The sequence below is a fragment of the Mycena indigotica genome (genome assembly GCF_014461135.1).
Source record: "Mycena indigotica strain 171206Taipei chromosome Unknown Mind.scaff0009, whole genome shotgun sequence".
NCBI lineage: Eukaryota > Fungi > Basidiomycota > Agaricomycetes > Agaricales > Mycenaceae > Mycena > Mycena indigotica.
This window is the reverse complement of record NW_023503008.1, coordinates 283,315-301,700: the sequence shown is the minus strand read 5'-3', so window position 1 is coordinate 301,700 and position 18,386 is coordinate 283,315. Positions and strand designations below refer to the sequence as shown.

At 51.2% G+C, this 18,386-nt stretch overlaps 8 protein-coding genes across 8 annotated transcripts; 5 read left to right on the top strand and 3 right to left on the bottom strand.

Annotated features, from left to right (window-relative positions):
- Positions 1-76: 76 nt before the first annotated feature.
- MIND_00995600 (uncharacterized protein) lies at positions 77-2,587 on the top strand (the record flags this gene model as incomplete). Its single annotated transcript, XM_037366560.1, has 6 exons — positions 77-897; positions 941-1,535; positions 1,579-1,899; positions 1,948-2,260; positions 2,309-2,509; positions 2,568-2,587. The coding sequence occupies 6 exons, from the start codon at positions 77-79 to the stop codon at positions 2,585-2,587; spliced, it is 2,271 nt and encodes a 756-aa protein (XP_037215954.1).
- Positions 2,588-2,666: 79 nt separating this feature from the next.
- On the top strand, positions 2,667-6,030 carry MIND_00995500 (Glycosyltransferase family 1 protein; the record flags this gene model as incomplete). The annotated part of the gene is made up of 17 exons (XM_037366559.1): positions 2,667-2,763; positions 2,816-3,028; positions 3,077-3,241; positions 3,287-3,360; positions 3,406-3,728; positions 3,785-4,045; positions 4,098-4,138; positions 4,183-4,241; positions 4,289-4,478; positions 4,526-4,680; positions 4,723-4,830; positions 4,879-4,957; positions 5,010-5,121; positions 5,171-5,342; positions 5,394-5,465; positions 5,511-5,547; positions 5,597-6,030. 17 exons carry the CDS (start codon positions 2,667-2,669, stop codon positions 6,028-6,030), a joined length of 2,592 nt encoding a protein of 863 aa, XP_037215953.1.
- Positions 6,031-6,060: 30 nt separating this feature from the next.
- Positions 6,061-8,161, bottom strand: MIND_00995400 (Hist-deacetyl domain-containing protein; the record flags this gene model as incomplete). The annotated part of the gene is made up of 5 exons (XM_037366558.1): positions 7,920-8,161; positions 7,813-7,875; positions 7,602-7,762; positions 7,291-7,551; positions 6,061-7,243 (listed from the first exon to the last, which is right to left on the bottom strand). The coding sequence occupies exons 1-5, from the start codon at positions 8,016-8,018 to the stop codon at positions 6,061-6,063; spliced, it is 1,767 nt and encodes a 588-aa protein (XP_037215952.1). The 5' UTR covers positions 8,019-8,161.
- A 38-nt stretch (positions 8,162-8,199) lies between these two features.
- Positions 8,200-9,269, top strand: MIND_00995300 (Post-GPI attachment to proteins factor 3; the record flags this gene model as incomplete). Its single annotated transcript, XM_037366557.1, has 3 exons — positions 8,200-8,653; positions 8,700-9,081; positions 9,119-9,269. 3 exons carry the CDS (start codon positions 8,200-8,202, stop codon positions 9,267-9,269), a joined length of 987 nt encoding a protein of 328 aa, XP_037215951.1.
- Positions 9,270-9,339: 70 nt separating this feature from the next.
- On the top strand, positions 9,340-10,984 carry MIND_00995200 (uncharacterized protein; the record flags this gene model as incomplete). The annotated part of the gene is made up of 3 exons (XM_037366556.1): positions 9,340-9,882; positions 9,932-10,147; positions 10,193-10,984. 3 exons carry the CDS (start codon positions 9,340-9,342, stop codon positions 10,982-10,984), a joined length of 1,551 nt encoding a protein of 516 aa, XP_037215950.1.
- Positions 10,985-11,664: 680 nt separating this feature from the next.
- On the bottom strand, positions 11,665-13,213 carry MIND_00995100 (uncharacterized protein; the record flags this gene model as incomplete). The annotated part of the gene is made up of 3 exons (XM_037366555.1): positions 13,118-13,213; positions 12,604-13,064; positions 11,665-12,553 (listed from the first exon to the last, which is right to left on the bottom strand). The coding sequence occupies exons 1-3, from the start codon at positions 13,199-13,201 to the stop codon at positions 11,665-11,667; spliced, it is 1,434 nt and encodes a 477-aa protein (XP_037215949.1). The 5' UTR covers positions 13,202-13,213.
- A 539-nt stretch (positions 13,214-13,752) lies between these two features.
- On the top strand, positions 13,753-15,362 carry MIND_00995000 (Peroxidase; the record flags this gene model as incomplete). The annotated part of the gene is made up of 11 exons (XM_037366554.1): positions 13,753-13,922; positions 13,970-13,989; positions 14,037-14,062; positions 14,112-14,234; positions 14,279-14,349; positions 14,397-14,523; positions 14,579-14,683; positions 14,738-14,945; positions 14,999-15,174; positions 15,221-15,284; positions 15,334-15,362. The coding sequence occupies 11 exons, from the start codon at positions 13,753-13,755 to the stop codon at positions 15,360-15,362; spliced, it is 1,119 nt and encodes a 372-aa protein (XP_037215948.1).
- A 2,249-nt stretch (positions 15,363-17,611) lies between these two features.
- On the bottom strand, positions 17,612-18,114 carry MIND_00994900 (uncharacterized protein; the record flags this gene model as incomplete). The annotated part of the gene is made up of 2 exons (XM_037366553.1): positions 17,612-17,839; positions 17,890-18,114. The coding sequence occupies 2 exons, from the start codon at positions 18,112-18,114 to the stop codon at positions 17,612-17,614; spliced, it is 453 nt and encodes a 150-aa protein (XP_037215947.1).
- Positions 18,115-18,386: the final 272 nt, after the last annotated feature.

The following is an 18,386-nucleotide window of genomic DNA, read 5'->3' as shown; positions in this document are numbered from 1 at the left end:
TGAGTCGCTCAGTGCACGTGATACACATTTGTCACATGTGTCACAGTCACTTTCCTGCTCTCAACTCCTCCCGCCCATGACCGCCCTTCCTTCCACGCCGGTCATTCGAAGGCGACCCGCTCCTCTCCTTTCATCGCGTTCATATACGCGCTATAATACCGACTTCCGTGTCTCTCATGCAATCGTTCGTTCTGACGCGAAAGGTCCACTGAACAACTTGAATCCGTTTTCGCACTCAGAATATCGCCCTACGAAGCAACAGCCCCCTTTACACTTACTCTCCACCACAACTCCCACATTCCACATTATCAAAGGGCTCGACTCACACGCGTATGCTGATGCCTCCCAAGAGAAGAATCCCAAACCTCCAGCCCTTGAAGAACACGAGGAGAAAGAGAACCAAGGCTATCTGTCGCGCCGTACCGACAGCTGCTCTCCTTCTACACCATCTTCCAGTCTTGGAGTGATCGAAGAAGACGAACTTGAAGATGATACAAGCCCACCTCCCGCATCTTCTGACCCACTGTTTCCCGACATATCAAGCTCCTCTCCATATACGTCCGACTTACACTCACCTGTCGACAAACCTCAAGACCGCCTCCGCAAAGAACAAATCCCCAATTATCATCAGTTTGCCTCGGAGCTCAACGCGAGACTCCTCACGCTCGATAGACAACAGCAACACCCTCTTTCTGAGTCGCAGCTCCTCAAAAACAACACGTATAGCTCTACGCCTGACTACCCTTGCGAAGGATCTCCTCACCACAACTCGTTCGGGCCAATATCGCAACGCTCCAACCCGAAGGAGACATACGCCTCATTTTCGCCGCAACCTTCATCTACCGCAGGATATGAGGCAGATTCTGAGGTTTCTTTCACGTCAAGCTGGTACTATATGTCTGTTACAACCTTATTCAACTGCTACTCATAGATCTTCCAGTTCGTCAAGCCATGATACTCCAACTCAAACCTCTATGCACTCGTCGACCAAACGATTTTTTTCCTCGTTAGCCCACCACTCAAATGACTTGAATTGTGCCAAAAAGCCCAAACTCACGCCCTCGCGCTCTTCTTCTCGACCAACCGGCTCTACCAAGACTACATATCTCCCCACAGTCCCTGCTAGTATCCGCAAATCGTTGTCATTGCGCTCTGAAACCACCAATTCTGACTCTGAGGTTGGTTTCATATCTTCGAATGACGAGTTCGTTGAATGCTTACAGGCTGCTGAACTTGTACCCACTCAACTGAACTCCGCAACCTCGACGCCATCTGCAAATAAACCCAAGCTAGAGCCCTTCCATGTTCCTATTATTGCTCCTCCCATAGAGCACATCGCTCGGCTGCCAATTACCCAAGAAGTCGCAGCAAAAACTCGAATCAATAATTTCATCTTGCGTGAAGAACGGTGCAGAATTTCAGACGGAATGGAGGAAGTGCAACCATCAACAATAACGAACTTAGACAAGACTAACTGGGAGGGGAAACTCGGTATTGGTGCTGCACGTCGGCAGGTTGTGAAGTGGTTCCTCGAAGTGTGTTTCCAACCACTTTTTGTCCCAACTCAAGATCAAACAGGTGATGCCCTCTCGGTCAATGTACTCTAATTCCGGCGCTTCTTCCCGGTCGAATTCCTTCGCAAGTCAGGCCAGCGACAATGACATTCCCGGTCTCGTTGATCAACTCCAAATCTCGCCTGAGACACGGTTCTGCGGAGCTTATCTTTACTTGCGGTATTTCCACCTTCTCACGGGAAATCGAGAGGAGATTCGGCGTATCGAATCCTGGAAAGCTGCTGCCGTGCTTGAAGACTGCGATGAAGATGATGATCTCGAGGGCGAAGGCTGGCGTCTGGTAGTATGGGACACCGCCGTTGCCTGTCTCGCGATATCTGTGAAGGTACTCATTTCACCACTTGATAACATCACCCCGCATGAAGGTTAACAGTTGCATCGTGACTTCTTGGAGCCGTTGTGTCCCGTCATGTCTTGGGAGTTTGAGGAGCTGGCCCCGCATGACATTTTATTCGAGGACCTTGAGGCACGCATTTTGCTATTGTGCATATATTTATTAACCGTATGCCAGACCGCGCAACGCGACATCCTTGCCGGTCTCCAATATCGTCTCGGACATTCGCCCCAACTTCTGCTCGATGACTTGTGGTTGGCGCTTCCTTCATTGCGAGAGCTGCTGCATTTCCAAGGCGGCTGGAATTTTGTGCAGAAGGAAACTTGGTCGAGGCTTTACAAAGCTGTTCTAGGTGACATCGCACCTATGCTTGGCCTACTTGGTTCTGACCAATGCGTAGAGCCGGATGTCTTGAAGTTTTCTCTATCTGAACTAACGGCAGCTGCATTGATTATTAGCCTTATCTATGCGGTTAGTGTGCGAATAGACTTTCAGCAGCCACTGCGAGGACCCATGCGTGGGATGCGCGATCAAGACAAGATCACGACTAAAGCTGAACGAGAAGCAGCGGGCGTTGTTCAGGACATCCAGGCACTAACGGGTTTGTCTGATGTAAGGCATCATTTTGGTGGTCTAGCTATCTGTTAACGACGCAATAGGCAAGTTTACGCGTAGTTAGAGAATGGATCGCTCAATGTCGTTAACACGTGATCGCGACTTGCTAATGACGTCACTTATTCTACTTGCTTTAAACCACCATGACTCCACGACTGCCCCCACATATGCAAGAGGAAGAAGCCCCTGCGACTTCAAATCTCGTTGATATTGGCACAATACTGACCAATCCTGGAACCAGTACGCCTTGAGCAGTGCGTTGGAAGTGAAAGATGGAGTCAACGTGTTGCAGCATTCGCGCAATACACGGCTTCTGGAAAGGGCCTAGCATCATCCGCACGAGTGTTGCCCGATGGAAGGATCGTCGTTTCGCTCGACTTGAAGAAGAAACTACCAGATTTCCCAAAGGAGCACGTCCAAGAGGTGCAAGAGTTTGCTATCGACTCTAAAGAGTACAAATGTTGTCCGCCAATGAATATCGTGGTGATGATTGTCGGGAGTCGAGGTGGGTTCTTGTTTGGGGGCGGTTTGGACGCCTGCTGAAGCTAGCTAGGTGATGTCCAGCCATATGTCGCTCTTGGCAAGCTGCTGGCGAGCGATGGTCATCGTGTCCGCATTGCGACACACGAAACATTCCGGGATTTTGTCTCTGATGCCGGCCTTGAGTTCTTTAGTATCGGTGGCGACCCACAGCAGCTGATGAGCTACATGGTCAAAAGTAAGCAGTCTTTTCAGTCGTGTGTCGGCTCAACGGTCTATGTAGATCCGGGGCTGATACCAGGCATCACGTCGTTGACCAATGGCGACATTGGCCGGAAACGCAAGATGTTGAACGAGGTACTCGTGCCGCTATGAGTTCATCTGTCGACCAACCATGGTTAGATGATCTCGGGCTGCTGGTTATCTTGTCACTCGCCTTGTCAAACAACGGGCCGGACTTTCGCGGCGGACGCGCTTATCTCCAACCCTCCAGCGTTTGCACATGTCCACTGTGCCGAGGCGCTGGGGATACCCCTCTTGATGAGTTTCAGTGAATCACGGTTTATTTTCCTTCCTTGTCATCATCTTGATGGAGTAATAGCGATGCCTTGGAGCCCGACCACAGACTTCTCGCACCCACTCGTCAATATCAGCGCCACGAATGCCGAGAAGGGGCTATCTAACTACCTTACTTATGCACTGGCGGACATTCTAACATGGCAAGGGTCTGTCGCGCCCGTTTCACAGACGTTTGCCAGTGAACTGAACCAAAAAAAAATAGTGTCGGTGATCTCATCAACAATTTCCGAAAACAATCTCTTGGGCTGGAAACACTTTCGCTTCGATCAGGCCCCAGTTTGCTTGATCGAGTAAAGATTCCGTGGACATACTGTATGAGCCCTGCGCTGGTGCCAAAGCCAGATGACTGGAAGAACCATATTGACGTTGTTGGTTTCTATTTCCTGGATCTTGCCACAACCTTCAGGCCGCCGCATGACCTGGCTGCATTTTTAGCTGCTGGAGACCCCCCAGTCTATATCGGGTGAGTCGAAGCCAGTGTTTCACACGTATGTCGGCTTATTCGACAACGCCAGATTTGGCTCCGTCGTTGTCGACGATCCGAAAGCGATGACTAGTTGAGTACTTCGTAATTCAACTGGCTCATCTGACTGTCACCAGAAATCATATTCGAAGCCACAAAACAGGCTGGCGTCCGCGCACTCGTCTCGGCTGGATGGGTGTGTTTGTCTTATCTTATCAGCATCTAATCTAATCGTGATGACAGGGAGGATTGGGCGATGTCGATATTCCTTCACACATCTTCATCCTCGGAAACGTACCCCATGATTGGCTATTCGATGACGAGCGCGTCTCGGCGGTGGTGCACCACGGCGGCGCGGGAACTACTGCTATTGGGCTCGCGAAAGGGCGACCAACGGTGGTCGTCCCGTTCTTTGGCGACCAGGCATTCTGGGGTCGGTGTCTTTTGAAGTTGTCATCGCAACTTTAACGATTTTCAAAGGCCAAATGATTCATAAATCCGGAGCAGGACCAGAACCAATTCCGCACAAGGACTTGGGTATCGACAATCTCCGTGATGCACTCAAATTTGTAACCAGTCCCCATGCCAGAGCGGCTGCGAAACAACTTGCTGAGAAAATACGGTCTGAGGCAAGTGTTGACCATAATCCTTGGCTGGAGTATGAATACTGTGTGTAGGACGGCACCCGACGAGGGGTTGACAGCTTCTACCGACATTTACCGCTCCTCAATATGCGCTGTGATGTTGATTCGCAGCGTCTGGCCGTTTGGTGGTCAACCGAACTTGTGCGTGTGCCTTGACGAGGCTTGTTTCCACCTCAGGCGGTATGACAGTGCTTGAAATTAAGCGGCTTCGCGGCTCAGGTATTAGCAGACGAGCGAATGTTGGACATGAACTCGCTCGATCTGCACCGTGAGAGTTCACTCTTTCTGCTTTCTGATGACTTTTAACGCTCCGTTTACAGGGGCAAAGGAATACGAAACGCGAAAAGAAATATCGAATCCCGTTACAGGCGGAGCGAGCGCGATTTTCTGGACCGTGACGCATTACTACGCAGGCATTGCCCAGATTTTCTAGTAGGGACTCTCGGTTTTCAGTCGGAGTCAGATTCAATGATCAGAACAGCTCCCCCGTAAAAGGTGTAATCAAGACAACAACAGCGATTCCGCGCGGCGTGTTCAGCATTGTCGCATCGATACACGAGGGCATCTACAACATGCCGCGACTGTACGGCTCCAAGGTCCGCAAAGCGGGTAAGGTCACTGATTTTGCGAGTGGAATCAAGGAAGGCGGGAAGGTTGGTGGCTTTATTTTTTACAGCTTGCATAGTGCTCAAAGTGGGTGTCAGGGTCTGTTTTATGGGTATTACGACGGGATTACCGGACTGGTGCGCGAGCCATACGAGGGAGGAAAGAAGGAGGTAAGTCGATCTCTAACCAGTGAAGCTAAATAAAGCGTTCGCCAGGGGTTCGCCGGGGCGATCAAAGGCTCGCTTCGCAGCTGTGCGTGATCCGACCTGCGTCTACTGAGCGTCTGACGAATTCACGACAGTTGCAAACGCGACGATTCGCCCTGCAGGAGGCATCGCGGGAGCCATCGCACATCCCATCAACGGATTATGGAAAAGCGTGCAACCGCCGGCGACAGTTAAACGAGAAAACAACCTGAGGGAAGTGCGAATATCGGATGGAATTGATGCGGTGCGAAAAAGCACCCTTTCGGAGAAGAGGGAAATTGTTCGAGTGTTTAACGAGTTGAAAGCAGAGAAAGCAATTGCAGAGCGACAGAAGAAGTACACAGAGATGGCCGAGGCCGTTCTACGGGAGGCGCAAGAGGAGGAGGCCCGACGAAGGTCAAACGATAAACCTCAGGCTGGTGCTACCGTGGAGGAGGCTAACCGGTTGTCTTTGGACCAGGACGATGACGATCCCGAGTTTTCCCGCAACCTCGAGAGGGCCAAGCAACTCTCGCTCGTCGAGCAATAAGACAAGAAGTAGCACTTTTCGGAGTAAAATTTATGTGTTGGCGGCCTTGTCAACGATAGGCAGCGGTTGTGCTTCCACGGCTGGGGTTTGATCTGTAGTTTGTGATTCTGCATCGTCGAATTGCGATGGCTCTGGTGTCCCCTTGTTTGTCTCTTTACTTGGTGGCTTGCCTCTACTCGCACGTCCCTTGGCACGTGATCTCCGTTTGCGCGTAACAGACTCCTCGTCCTCTTCTTCTTCATCATCTTCACCGTCATCGTCTTCACGATATGATGCAGAGGGTCGCCCCCGGCCTCGCCCTGATCGACGTGGTCTACCAGCACGAGCCCGACGCGCAACTGGAACGATCCCACGACCTCGTGACGCACCTGAGAGTGGCGGTGTCGGCACATCGTCTTGGTCGTTGTCCTCGTCGCCCTCATAGTAGCTGTTGCGCGCAGTCACGCGATCGCTTCGTCTCTCCCCTGCCAATGCGGTGCTGACCTCCTCCATCCGTTCCTCGACTGAGCGCTCTTCGTCTTGCAAGAAGCCCTGGATGTCGGGTGGTATTTCCTGCATTTCCACACTCGGCGCGCCTTGCAAGTAGCGTAACTTATTCCGGATGCTGAGAGTTATACGCTGCAGGGACGCTGGGGAGTTCTGGTTGTCCACCTTGCCCGTGAGCGGTGGGTGTAACTTCCACTGCGAGTCTTTGAAGAATGCATCGTAGACGGTGGCCGGTAGCTCATTTGGTATTGACGCGCCGACTAGGACCGCGGTCTCGTAAGTCCAGCATCGGCTGACGTTTTTGATGGTATAGCCCCCACCTCCAACGACCAGAAGAGGCAAATTGTACTTTCGCACGAAGTTGACGCATTCACCGTGTGCTGCGATCGAAAGATTGAACGCGCCGAGTCGGTCACAGCCTAGAGAGTCGGCCCCGCATTGGAGGACAATAGCGGAGGGTCGGAAAGCTTGGACAGTGTCTTCGATCACTGTTTTGAAGACACTGAGATACATGTCATCGTCGATGCCGTCTTGCAGAGGAACGTTGAGAGAGAAATATTTCCCCAGGCCGTAGCCGTTGTCGTCGAGCTTGCCGGTCCCAGGAAAGAATTCGCCTGTGTACTTGTGGAAAGAGACCGTCATCACTCGGTTGGACTGGTAAAACGCTAGCTCAACCCCGTCGCCGTGGTGAATGTCGATGTCGATGTAGAGCACCCGCGGATGTACTCTGCAGTATCCTTTCAGTACAATGTGAGAAGAGAGCGGAATAAATACCGAAGGAGTTCCAGAATAGCTAGGACGATGTCGTTGATATAGCAAAAACCGCTTGCTTCACCGCGTTTAGCGTGATGTAAGCCCCCCGACCAATTGATGGCGATGTCCGTTGTCCCTGCACACAGTTTTCGCGCTCCAGCAAGAGACCCGCCAGCATACATTCGACAAAAGTCATAGAGGTCAGCAAAAATCGGACAGTCTTCCACGCAGTTGAACTGGTCGATCATCTGACGCATTTGAGACTGATTTTGGGGCGTGACTCTGTCCAAAAAAAGTTGAACAACACGGATTGATCTGGCTGAGAGACGCACTTGGACAAGAAATCAATATAGTCATGGTCGTGGTACATCTCGAGCTCGGCCTGGGTGGCAGCACGAACGTCGTATATGTGGTGTATCTGCTTATCAAGCCCATAGCCCATCACCAACGCGTTGGTCAGCGTTAACCGGTGAGGTTTCATTGGATGCCGTTCCTGCATCGAGGGTCAGCAGCTGTGGCAAGAGGTCTGGAAGCTGAACTGACGCCATAGTGATGCGCCCCGACTCCCTTGGGAAAATAATAAGATACAATGGGTCGGGAGTGTGCCTAAGTAGGGCTAAGTAGAATTTATGGAGACTATAGCCTCATACCGCAACACGCTCAGTTATTGGCTGGGCTGTTCCATGGTTTCCTCTGTCGAAGAAATAGGGTGAAGCAGAGAATGTTGTCGCCTGGCTTGAGCGGACCATCCAAGTTGAACTAAGGGGACCAAAATTCGTAAATGTCGTAGATGCAGTCCAGTTATGTGAAGCCACCGAAATGCGATGCGTGATTCCGCTCTGGAATATATAGACACAGTTCGGTTGAAGAAGAAGGTGGAGGTTGAGAGAAATCGGTGTTTGCCGGTGACAGCCGCTTGTCACGCTGAACATGAAGCCACAACTCATCCTCCTTGCCTTCGCTGGCGTCGTGTGTGCTTCTTCTGGCGACCGTTCTTACGAATTCAAGAATTGCCTAACAAAATGTCTGGATTCCCGGTGCTCACCGTCGAATACGGTCACTCTCTCTTTCCCCCTCCGTGTCACCCGATGGACTTGTGAAGACAACTGCAAATATACCTGCATGCACGACATCACCACGCGAGACAAACGACTTGGAGATAGAGTCCATCAATACTATGGAAAATGGCCGTTTTGGAGGTTGGCGGGAATGCAAGAGCCCGCGTCAGTCGCGTTTTCGCTTCTCAACTTTTGGGCACATTGGCGGGGGCTCGCGAGAGTGCGGAGGGATGTTCCAAATGGACACCCAATGAAGAGCTATTATGTTTTGTGGGCTTTCACCGGGCTGAATGCCTGGATCTGGTCTGCAGTATTTCACACGCGAGGTGTGTGATCTTGACGCTATGCTGCAAACTGTCTAATTCACTCCAGACTGGCCGATAACTGAAAAGTTGGACTACTTTTCTGCCGCTCTGACTATATTCTATGCGTTATATTACACCGTCATTCGACTCTTCCATCTGTACCCGACGGCAAGACGGAATAGACTCACTTTATCGACATTCAACTCTTCGGGAGACGAAGGTTCAGCACTGAAAGCCTGGTCAATCCTTTGCATCCTGGTCTATATCGCCCACGTTTCGTATCTGTTGTTCCTACCGCGATTCAACTATTTGTACAACATCCTCTTCAACGCCGTTGTTGGGCTCACTCATAACGCATTATGGGGCCTCTACGCTTTCCCCTCATCCATCCCGGTCTTCAAGCGATTCCCCAGCAGGCCGAAATCATATAGACCCCCTTTTTGTGACGGGTGCGGGAGTGTTAGTTGTATTCATGACGTTGGCAAGCGTCTTGGAATTGTTTGATTTCGCGCCATTCCTGCGCGTCATCGATGCCCATTCTTTGTGGCACCTTGCAACGGCTCCAATAGCAGCTGGGTGGTACACCTTCCTGATTCAGGACGCCAGGGAGGACAGTTGGAGGTCGCACATCAACTAGAAGTAGATCTAGAGTAGTAAATCTTGTAACTCGGGCACGTGAACCTACCTTCTTGCTCCCTGCCTCCTACATGATAGGCCAGAGCCTTCCCGAGTATTGGTTCATACTCGTGTCGATTTCTGGCCTTCGTCTGGTCGCTCCCGCCAGCATTGCCCTGATTACTGCTTACGCAGTCGGTTTCATCTCAGCCCCACAATGGCTGGTCGCCTACGCTGCTTGTGAAACCGTCTTTTTGGGGGTCTACACTTATCGACGATGGGAATTCAACAAGCCCCCACCACCCATCCCTCCACGACTCACACGTGCTCAACGACGAGCTTTATTCGAGAAATGTGCTTCACATCTAACGACTGACTATCCTACGGGCTGGTTCCTTCCTCATGACGCCATACTCAAACGCGACAACGTCCAGGACTGGATTCTTTGGGCATTGTTTGCCTCCACACCACAAGAGGCATCGCCGGAATGGATTGACGAAATTAACGAATATATATCGGTTGTGGAGGAGACGCTTGGACGCAAGTTGGAGCACGGACGAGACTTCGGGGCAGAGAGCCTCCGACTGTCGTTTGACCCCGTAAAGATGGTTCATAGACCGCTGATTTGGTATCTTGTGCGTGGATCGTTACCTTTTTCCATTATTTTGCTCATCTTGGCCGAAGACCGTTGCTTTAGTCGATATGACAACATCTATATTCCTAATCTCCCTTGGTTTCAAGCATTACGCGCCTCGAGCCTATTTCTCTGCTTTCCCACCACGGTTATTCACATCGCTATTCTCTCGACGCGCCGCAAACGAGCATTTCCCTTATTGGTATCGACCTCCCCGTGGAGATGCTCCGAGCAAACCGACACTGCTTTTTTTACATGGGATTGGGGTGTGTGTCCATCTTGTTGAGGCAGCAACTGACTGAGCTCAATAGATCGGTTTACACCCTTACGTCCCTCTATTCCGCGAATTACTACGATCAGACCCAACACAGTCGATTCTGCTCATGGAGTTTCTCCCCGTGAGCATGCGAATGACTCCTCCCATGCCTTCCTGTCGCATAACCCTCGAGTCGATCAATGCTGTTCTTGAAGACCTATCCGTTGACCAAGTTACCCTCGCAGCACACTCATATGGGACATTTATTAGCGCCTACATAATTCGCGCCTCTTCACCGTCCACCATCCCGGAAGACGAGCTCGATCCAGCCTTGATTCTTAACGAAAAGGTCGTCAAAATCGTGCTGGTCGACCCAATCCCATTCTTGCTCCATCTCCCATCGGTCGCATACAACTTCCTCTACCGCCCGCCCGGCAAGAATCGCGCCAACGAGTGGCAGCTGTGGTACTTCGCCTCCCGAGACGCGGATGTCGCGCGGGTGCTCAGTCGCGGGTTTTTCTGGGAGGAAGGGTGCTTGTGGCGAGAGGACTTGGACCATTTTAGTGCGCGCGGAAGACGGAAAGTGACAGTGGTGCTGGCTGGGAAGGACCAAATAGTGCCCGCGGCGCAGGTCAGAGAGTACCTGACCTGCGCCGAGCCGGGCGAGTGGTTTGTGCACGCTGGCGGGGGCTGTGAGCGCTGGGTTGCCAAATCGGGGCTGTTGGAGGTGGTCTGGTTTCCCAGACTCGACCATGCGACGGTATTTGAGAAGAAGGAACGGAGGAAGATGCTTATTCGTGCTGTTGGCTCGGCGGAGGAGCCAGTTTCTTATGGGGCGACCAACTGACGCTGTTGCAGTGTGTATACTTCACTTTCCTGTACAAACTTTGGATCGACCTACTTACGTCTCTGTAGCTATGTGATAAAACTCCGTTAATCACAAATACTTGAATAGTCGGAGTTCACAAGGTACCCCTATTACTGTACAGCCACCCGCTGTCAGTCTCAGAGGTCTGAGACTTTTTACTGCAGTCCGACCACAAACTACCATGTTACCAACTACCCTAATTAGAATGAGGTTATGGATTGTGTCCCGCCGGCCCAACCCAGCGCCGCCTCGTGGACACAGGGCATCCGCCCAAGTCAATCTCAAAACTGAGGTGATCCGTTAATGGCTGTTAATCTGCTTCAAGTTGTCCAAAAAGGTATGCTATTTTGTGTATACGATAGACTCACCAAGTTCCTATGTAGACCCTCTCATGGGAAAATATTAACAGTGCCTGAACCAATACTGAGGCGCCTTCAGTTCATCCCACTCTATCGCAAAAGCGAATACTTATCGGCAGGCGCCTGTAACAACAAGCTCTGTGGCTAGTACCGATGACAAAGGGAACGCAGCTTTCGCCTCGTCAATGATCAGAGTCTTGCGTTCAACTTGTTGATACTGCTTTTCAATTGTCTTCAAGTACTCAGTTTATAGTACAAACTGCTTGAAGCTGTCAGACCAAAAAAATAAAGATATATTCGCTACACATAATACACAATTGTGACCTTGCCGGTTGCGTACTCGAGGTAAGTTAAAGCACCGGAGTACAACGCGACAGTGGGCGTTACTGCTCTAGGAAGATGGACCAGTTCCATCTGACCCTGCACGTGATGTCGGTCAACCACCGATGCTGCCGCCGCCGCGTCTACGCGCGCGCTTCTCTGGGCAGCCACGGAATGTCCGGAGAAGCTAATTTGTGCGGCATGTCCAGAGGACACCACGCTCGGCGCGGACTGAGTTGAGTATAAGACTGGCGGTGTGGACGGGCTCTGGGGAGGGTAGACGAGCGACAGTCGGTGTAAATAAGACACTTTGGGACTGCGGCCATTAGTTGCAGATTGCACCAGCCAGATGCGGTAGGTGCCGTGTGCCAACGGGTTTGGATAGACGTAAATTGCCAGTTCCAGGCTGAGCCCGCCAGTAGACAGTTCTGTGCTGCTCGTTGGTTCGGCCACAGGTGACTGCAGCCTATGCTTGAGGAAGGGACGGAGCTCCTCCAGAAAGACGATTCGTGCGCTGTCAAGTAATGCGTCAGGGTCGACGACGGACAAGTGCGACCGAAGCGAAGCAGTGTCGAAGAAGCGTAGGCGGGTCTCAGAAAGCATCGCCATGAACGTTGCCCCGAGTGCGAGCTTAAAGGTGCGGTGGTGTGCCTTGAGAAATCCCGCGGTTCCGGTGCGCCAGTCGATGAGCAGAAATCCACCGACGATGGAGTGAAAAAGAACAAGGTCACCGGAGACGGCGAGAACTGTGAGGTCCAAAACATCGAAACCGCCGGGATACAGCTGGTGTTGGGTGTGAATGATGTTATCCAAGTTGCGCAGGTCGAGTTCGGAGACATCGACGTATACCCGCGGGGCACGGGAGGCACTACAGTACCAAAGAATAAGTGAGGGGAGAGGAGAACCAGGTAAGCTTACTTCGCGAACATCCCAGCTTGCAAGCAAGTTGCAGCGATCATTACGACTCCGAGTTCATTCTGCTCCAAGGCAAAGCTGAGTATTTCAAGCCCACTTTTGCTGAGCGGGCTCTGCCAAACCCGTTGGTTTCGCTCAACCTCCCAACACTCCAGTGTCCCGTCGTTGTTCAGCAGAAAATGGCGACCGTCGGGTAGAAGTCGGCAATAGGCCGGCCGAGCAGTGCAAGGCCCAAGGGAAACATATCGGAGAACTTCTGGAGTCAATTCTATGGCGCCAGGAAGTGGTCGCCACGACTTGGGGCCATGCAACACGCGCTGTGCGAGCCCTACCAACTCAGACAGAGAAAGTTGAGTTGGTTGAGGCACCAGTCGTCCATCGATGACCCCACGCAGTTTGAGGTCGATGATGAGGGAGATCCAGACCGATTTGGAGCAGGATATTTCATGTAGATGCTTGCAGGTCTCTTTCAAAATCAGCTTTTAATTGTCGGCTTGCAAAATCAAGTGAAGCATACCTCGCCTATGTTTATGACGCCGAATACATCACAGCAGAGCAGAATTTCGACTATGACCTCTGTCGGAAGTTCGGACAAGATCATAGTATAAGCCTGTGACCAATTCGGATCATAATGTGACGGCAAACGGACGCGTCGATTGCTGCTTAGTCGAATCCACCATCTTACTTACAACGAAAGACAATTCACACCCAGTCTTGTCGACATTGGTCAAAAATACGATGCCGTCCCCGATGGGTACTTACCATTTGGGAATGACCAGACGGAGCAAAAGACAACCAGGACCTCACCTCGAAAATGAGGGAGAAATGCAACCCAGTTAGCACCTGTGCGTTGTTCTTTTGAATCTGTTTCACCTACAACAGGTCAAGCCGTTGGCCCACTACCGCTGGAGAAGCCCTCAAAATAGAACAACTGTGAACCCGATGATCTGCTCCTGACTAGGTTAATCCAAGCTTCCTTGCCAGGTGTCTCGTGCTGGACTCGATGTCCAACTTGCAGGCACATAGGGATCCATCACGAACAATAGCGCACTCAAAGGAGTTCATATATATCTTCAATAACCTGGACCATGTACCTTGTACCTTGACCACACGCTCTCGACGTTCGTTACCCGCTCGCTCATTACGAAGGACATGGCGCCCTTTCTCTCGCTCATTTCACTCTACCTTGCGTCTGCAGCTGCAGCATCACACCTCGAACCTCACCATCGAGCACCTCCAGCGCAGTGTAGCAAGGGCCGTACCGCCAAAAATAGTCAATGTTGTGTGTGGTACGACGTGCTCGATGACATCCAGACAAATCTGTAAGTAAGCTTTCAATGTTCATGCACGGGATTTTGATAGTGCCTAGTTTCGAGGGTGGTAAATGCGGTATGGTGTTCCGCGAAACTACGGTCATCCAGCTGAACGCATGATAGACGATGAGGCTCACGATGCGCTCCGTGTCTGTCTGAACGGTCAATGCTCGCGATGTTACTGACTCGGAAGCTTAGCTCTCTTTCCACGATGCCATTGGTTATTCACCCTTGCTGAGATCGCAAGGAAAATTTCCTGGAGGCGGAGCTGATGGCTCTATCATCATGTTTGCTGATAAGGAGCTGCTTTATGGCGCGAACGTAAGTAGAGCAAATAATCTCTGATCGTGACTCACTATTTACAGGACGCTCTCGACGAAATTGTCGACGCTGAACGTAAGCTTGCAGACAGATACCACGTTTCTTATGGCGATATGTGCGGTCCACGAAATATCGTTAACAGCTCTCTGACACTTTTGATAGCATCCAGTTTATCGCTGTTGTCTCCGTCCGAAATTGTCCTGGCGGTCCCCTTATTCCGTTTTTTGCGGGTCGTCCCAATGCTACGAAATGGGCACCAGACGGGTTAGTTCCGGAAGCGTTTGATTCGGTGGGCAATTCTCTCCAAGGCCATATGAGTGCAACTAACTTGGCATCACCCTCAGGTAACCAAGATTCTGAACCGTGTCCACGATGCAGGTCTGACTGCTGATGACCTCGTGGACCTACTCGCGAGCCATAGCATTGGAAAGCAAGAGACTATTGACCCAGTGGGTATACTTAATGACTACGCGTGTGTGTCAATGACCGGCTCATCTTCCCAGAGCATTCCCGGTACCCCATTTGACACAACGCCTTCAATTCTCGACACCAACTTTTTCCTCGACACTCTCCTTCGCGGCATGGTCTGGCCCGGCAAAGGCTTCCACAAAGGCCAAGTACCCTCTCCATTCGGGGGAGAATTTCGCCTCCAATCAGACTTTGCAATCGCACGCGACCAACGCACTTCGTGCAGATGGCAAGGTTACATTAGTATGTTCCTGCCTATTCTTTCGCGACCCCCCTGCTAATATCACAATCTTTAGACCAACAGGCCGACATGTCGACTAACTTTGGAAAAGCGATGGCGAAGATGGCACTCCTCGGGCAAAACCCTGCTCGCCTCACTGACTGCTCCGACGTCATCCCCCCGCCAACCGGAAGCGCACCGCAAACCGCCAAGCTTCCTCGGGGCAAGACCGTTTTGGATTTGGAGCTCACCGTGCGTTTATGTTTACCTTTGGGAATTGCAGTTGAATCGTTCTCAGTGCCACAACGGTCAATTTGGCCTTCCTACCCTGGCAAATATAGGCGACCTTCGGAAACTCACCGGTTCGTGTTTTGCGATGCCACACTCTGTTTTGTTGCTCATAAGTGCTAGGATACATCTCTAAGCTACTTCACCTTTAATTTATGTTTCATTATTTGGGCTTTGGGCTCTGTATAGTCATGGTAGTATCTCTTTATGTATCTAGGGTTGGACTTCTATAATTATGCTTGGACAGAGATCACTGATGTAAGCATGCACGTGACCGCGGCTTCCGGCCCATCTTCCTGCCATGATCTTCTTCAGATTCTCTGTCGCCACACGCCGTTTAACCGGCTGCACAAGCCAAGTTTAAACTGTCTTATCACCGCCGGGACGCATAGATAACAGCTGGAGGATGAACCGCAGGTTACATTGGTCGGTTGGTCCAACTTGAACTCGAGTTGAACGCCAAACGTTGAGCCGTTGGCTCGAAAGGTTCAGGCTTTCTCTTGCAGTGAGTCTGGCACTCACCATGAATCCCTCCTCACCTTTATTGTCCAGGCTAAGACCCTGAATACATCGCATCGAATGACCATCTTTAGAAGACTGAGACGTGAGTACCAATCGTCATAATCTCCAGAAGATCGCCTCGGCGACTCGCACACCAAGTCTCCTTCTACCGATCTTGTTCCTGTCAGGCGCTGATAACTCGGACAACTAACTCAATGAACGATTCACGCGACACATCAGCAATCCAGCCTTCAAGAGTCAGCTTTGCGGAGAATCATCCGTCCCAGCAATAGAACAGCTTTGTGGCGAATCCCACCGGATGGATAACGCCGGCCAATCATCGCGCTAGATCCACCGCCTTAAAAATCATCCAGAACCTTTCACGGCATACTTTCTGGCTCTTCTCTCAGACTGCCCTTTCATGAGTGGAACTACTGGTGCTATAGATGTTGGAAAACTGTACGATTCACATTCCCCTCTCCACTCAGAGCTAATCTAATGCAGGACAATACCTTTGGTTCGTAGTTACATCAACGCCTTTCTTGCGCCAATGTCATGGACTCTCTAGTTTGTTGGCACTGTTATCAACTGGTTTCTACTTGGTGCATTGGTCGTGCAAGTTTACTTCTACTTCCTTGCGTTCCCAAGGGACCAAAGACTCAACAAACTCGTTGTCGGCTTTGCCTTCGTCGCGGAAATATTCCAGACATTTGGTGACACCCGCAATACCATTCGGTCTTTCGGCGCAGGATGGGGCAACTTTCATTCGCTGGATGAGGTCGGCTGGGCATGGTTTTCGGTGCCGGTTTTGGGAAGCTTGAGTACGCCATCATTCCTTCTCGGACACGAATACTCATCATCGTGACTAGTTGGATGCATTGGGCAGCTTTTCTTCGGGTGGAGAATACACGTTATTGGGAACGGTGCTCTTGTCGTCCCCATCCTCATTGGCGTGGTGCGTTCTACAGTGATCGAGAACGTCTTGTTTTTCTGAGAGCTTTTATCAGCTCGCGCTGCTGGAATTCGGTGCTGGTCTTTGGACCGGGGTCCTCATCAGTCGCGCGGGCAGGTTCTCGCGACTGACTTATGACGCCATGAAACCGCCTGTGGTTAGTTAGTACACTCCTCAATATTCAATAAAACTAACTCTTGTAGGCTTGGCTTAGTGCTACGGCAGCCGTCGACCTCATCATTGTCGCCGCAACAGTATACTATCTTCTGAAAGCGCGCCAACCTGGCTTTCGCGGCGCCACATACAATGCTGTCAACCGAATAATCAGGGTATAGTTCTTTATATTGGCAGCTTTCGTGGCTAACTTTGTTATTCAGGTCACCGTCGAGACGGGGGTGCCTTGCGCTATCTTTGCCATCATCGACCTGGCGTTGTTTGTGGCATTCAATGGCAACAATTACCATCTGGGAACATGCATCTGTACGAGCAATCCATTACTCCTTGTTTTACCTGCTGACTCGCTCGCAGGGCTCTCGAAGGTCTATTCCATCAGTATCCTTGTGGTAAGTTCCTCCTGCTCCGAGTCGCTTCTTGGCCTCGATTGAATGTGCATGACGTAGATCCTCAACTCTAGAATGACCATTCGACATGACTCAGGGACGTTTGAAGCCTCCGTCAACTTCTCCGATATGCGTTTCCAGAGTCGCCACTCTGCAGTCGCAGTCCCTCCCAGAGTCAATCTCCAACTTGAACGAAACCCGAGCAGATCGGAGTACTCGGACGGACTGACGGATACGTTGAACCAACCCAAAGTCGAAGCAGGACTTTCGTTGGCAACAAAAAGCGACGCTGTGCATGAGTGGGCTCAAGCGGTCTAGTACCCAAAAGCAAATGCCTAGATATTTATATGTAGTTTACTCGCGCTTTGCTGTATCACTAGCCACCACGTTATTCCTTGTTCAGTAGGTTGAAGCCAACACCATCTCCAGCCGCCCACGACTTGCGAGTAACCTCCGCGTCCACAAATTCGGTTACGCTCGCCAGCTTTCCATCTGGGCTGGAACGGAAAATGAAGATGTATTCGCAACCGAATACTTCATCAGTTGTGCCGTGTTGGAGCTGAATGTGGAGGTGCAACACGGCGGAGTCGCCGGCATCGACAGTATCCAGCACTTTCTGGGGGCGTGTAAGATTATGTAACGAGTATGGAACGGTCCTATACGTACGGTGGCCTTCAGTGACTTGTACAAGTTGCTGAGATTCCCAATGATGAGAAGGTAATCGTCTTTGTTGCGCGGCAACGCGCCAAGAGACTCTGGGAAGATTTTCCAGGTGAAGCTCTCTGAGAGAAGAGGCTCCAAGGCGGTTGGTCCTCCGCCAGTACTGAGGATATCGAGGAAGTGCTGGCCAAGTGAGAGGGCAGTCTTCGTGGTGGCTTCAGCTTGTGCCATGGCGGTATGGTGATTCAAAAGTGTTGAAGCTTCTTGTATTTATAGGCTGGAGCCATTCACCTGGCGGCTCATATCGCTCTCAAACGGGATCTTGCTCGGGTTACGTCGAGGGCAAGCACTGGCAGGATAGCCTGGATAGGCAATGTTTAACCTGAGAAGAGCTCAGAGAATGCTCGCCGAGTATCTTTGGGGCAAGATTTATGTTAGTGTAGCTGTATCCTGAACCGGGCAAAGTACGCATAGTCCGACAGTCAAACACGCTGGCGAGAGTT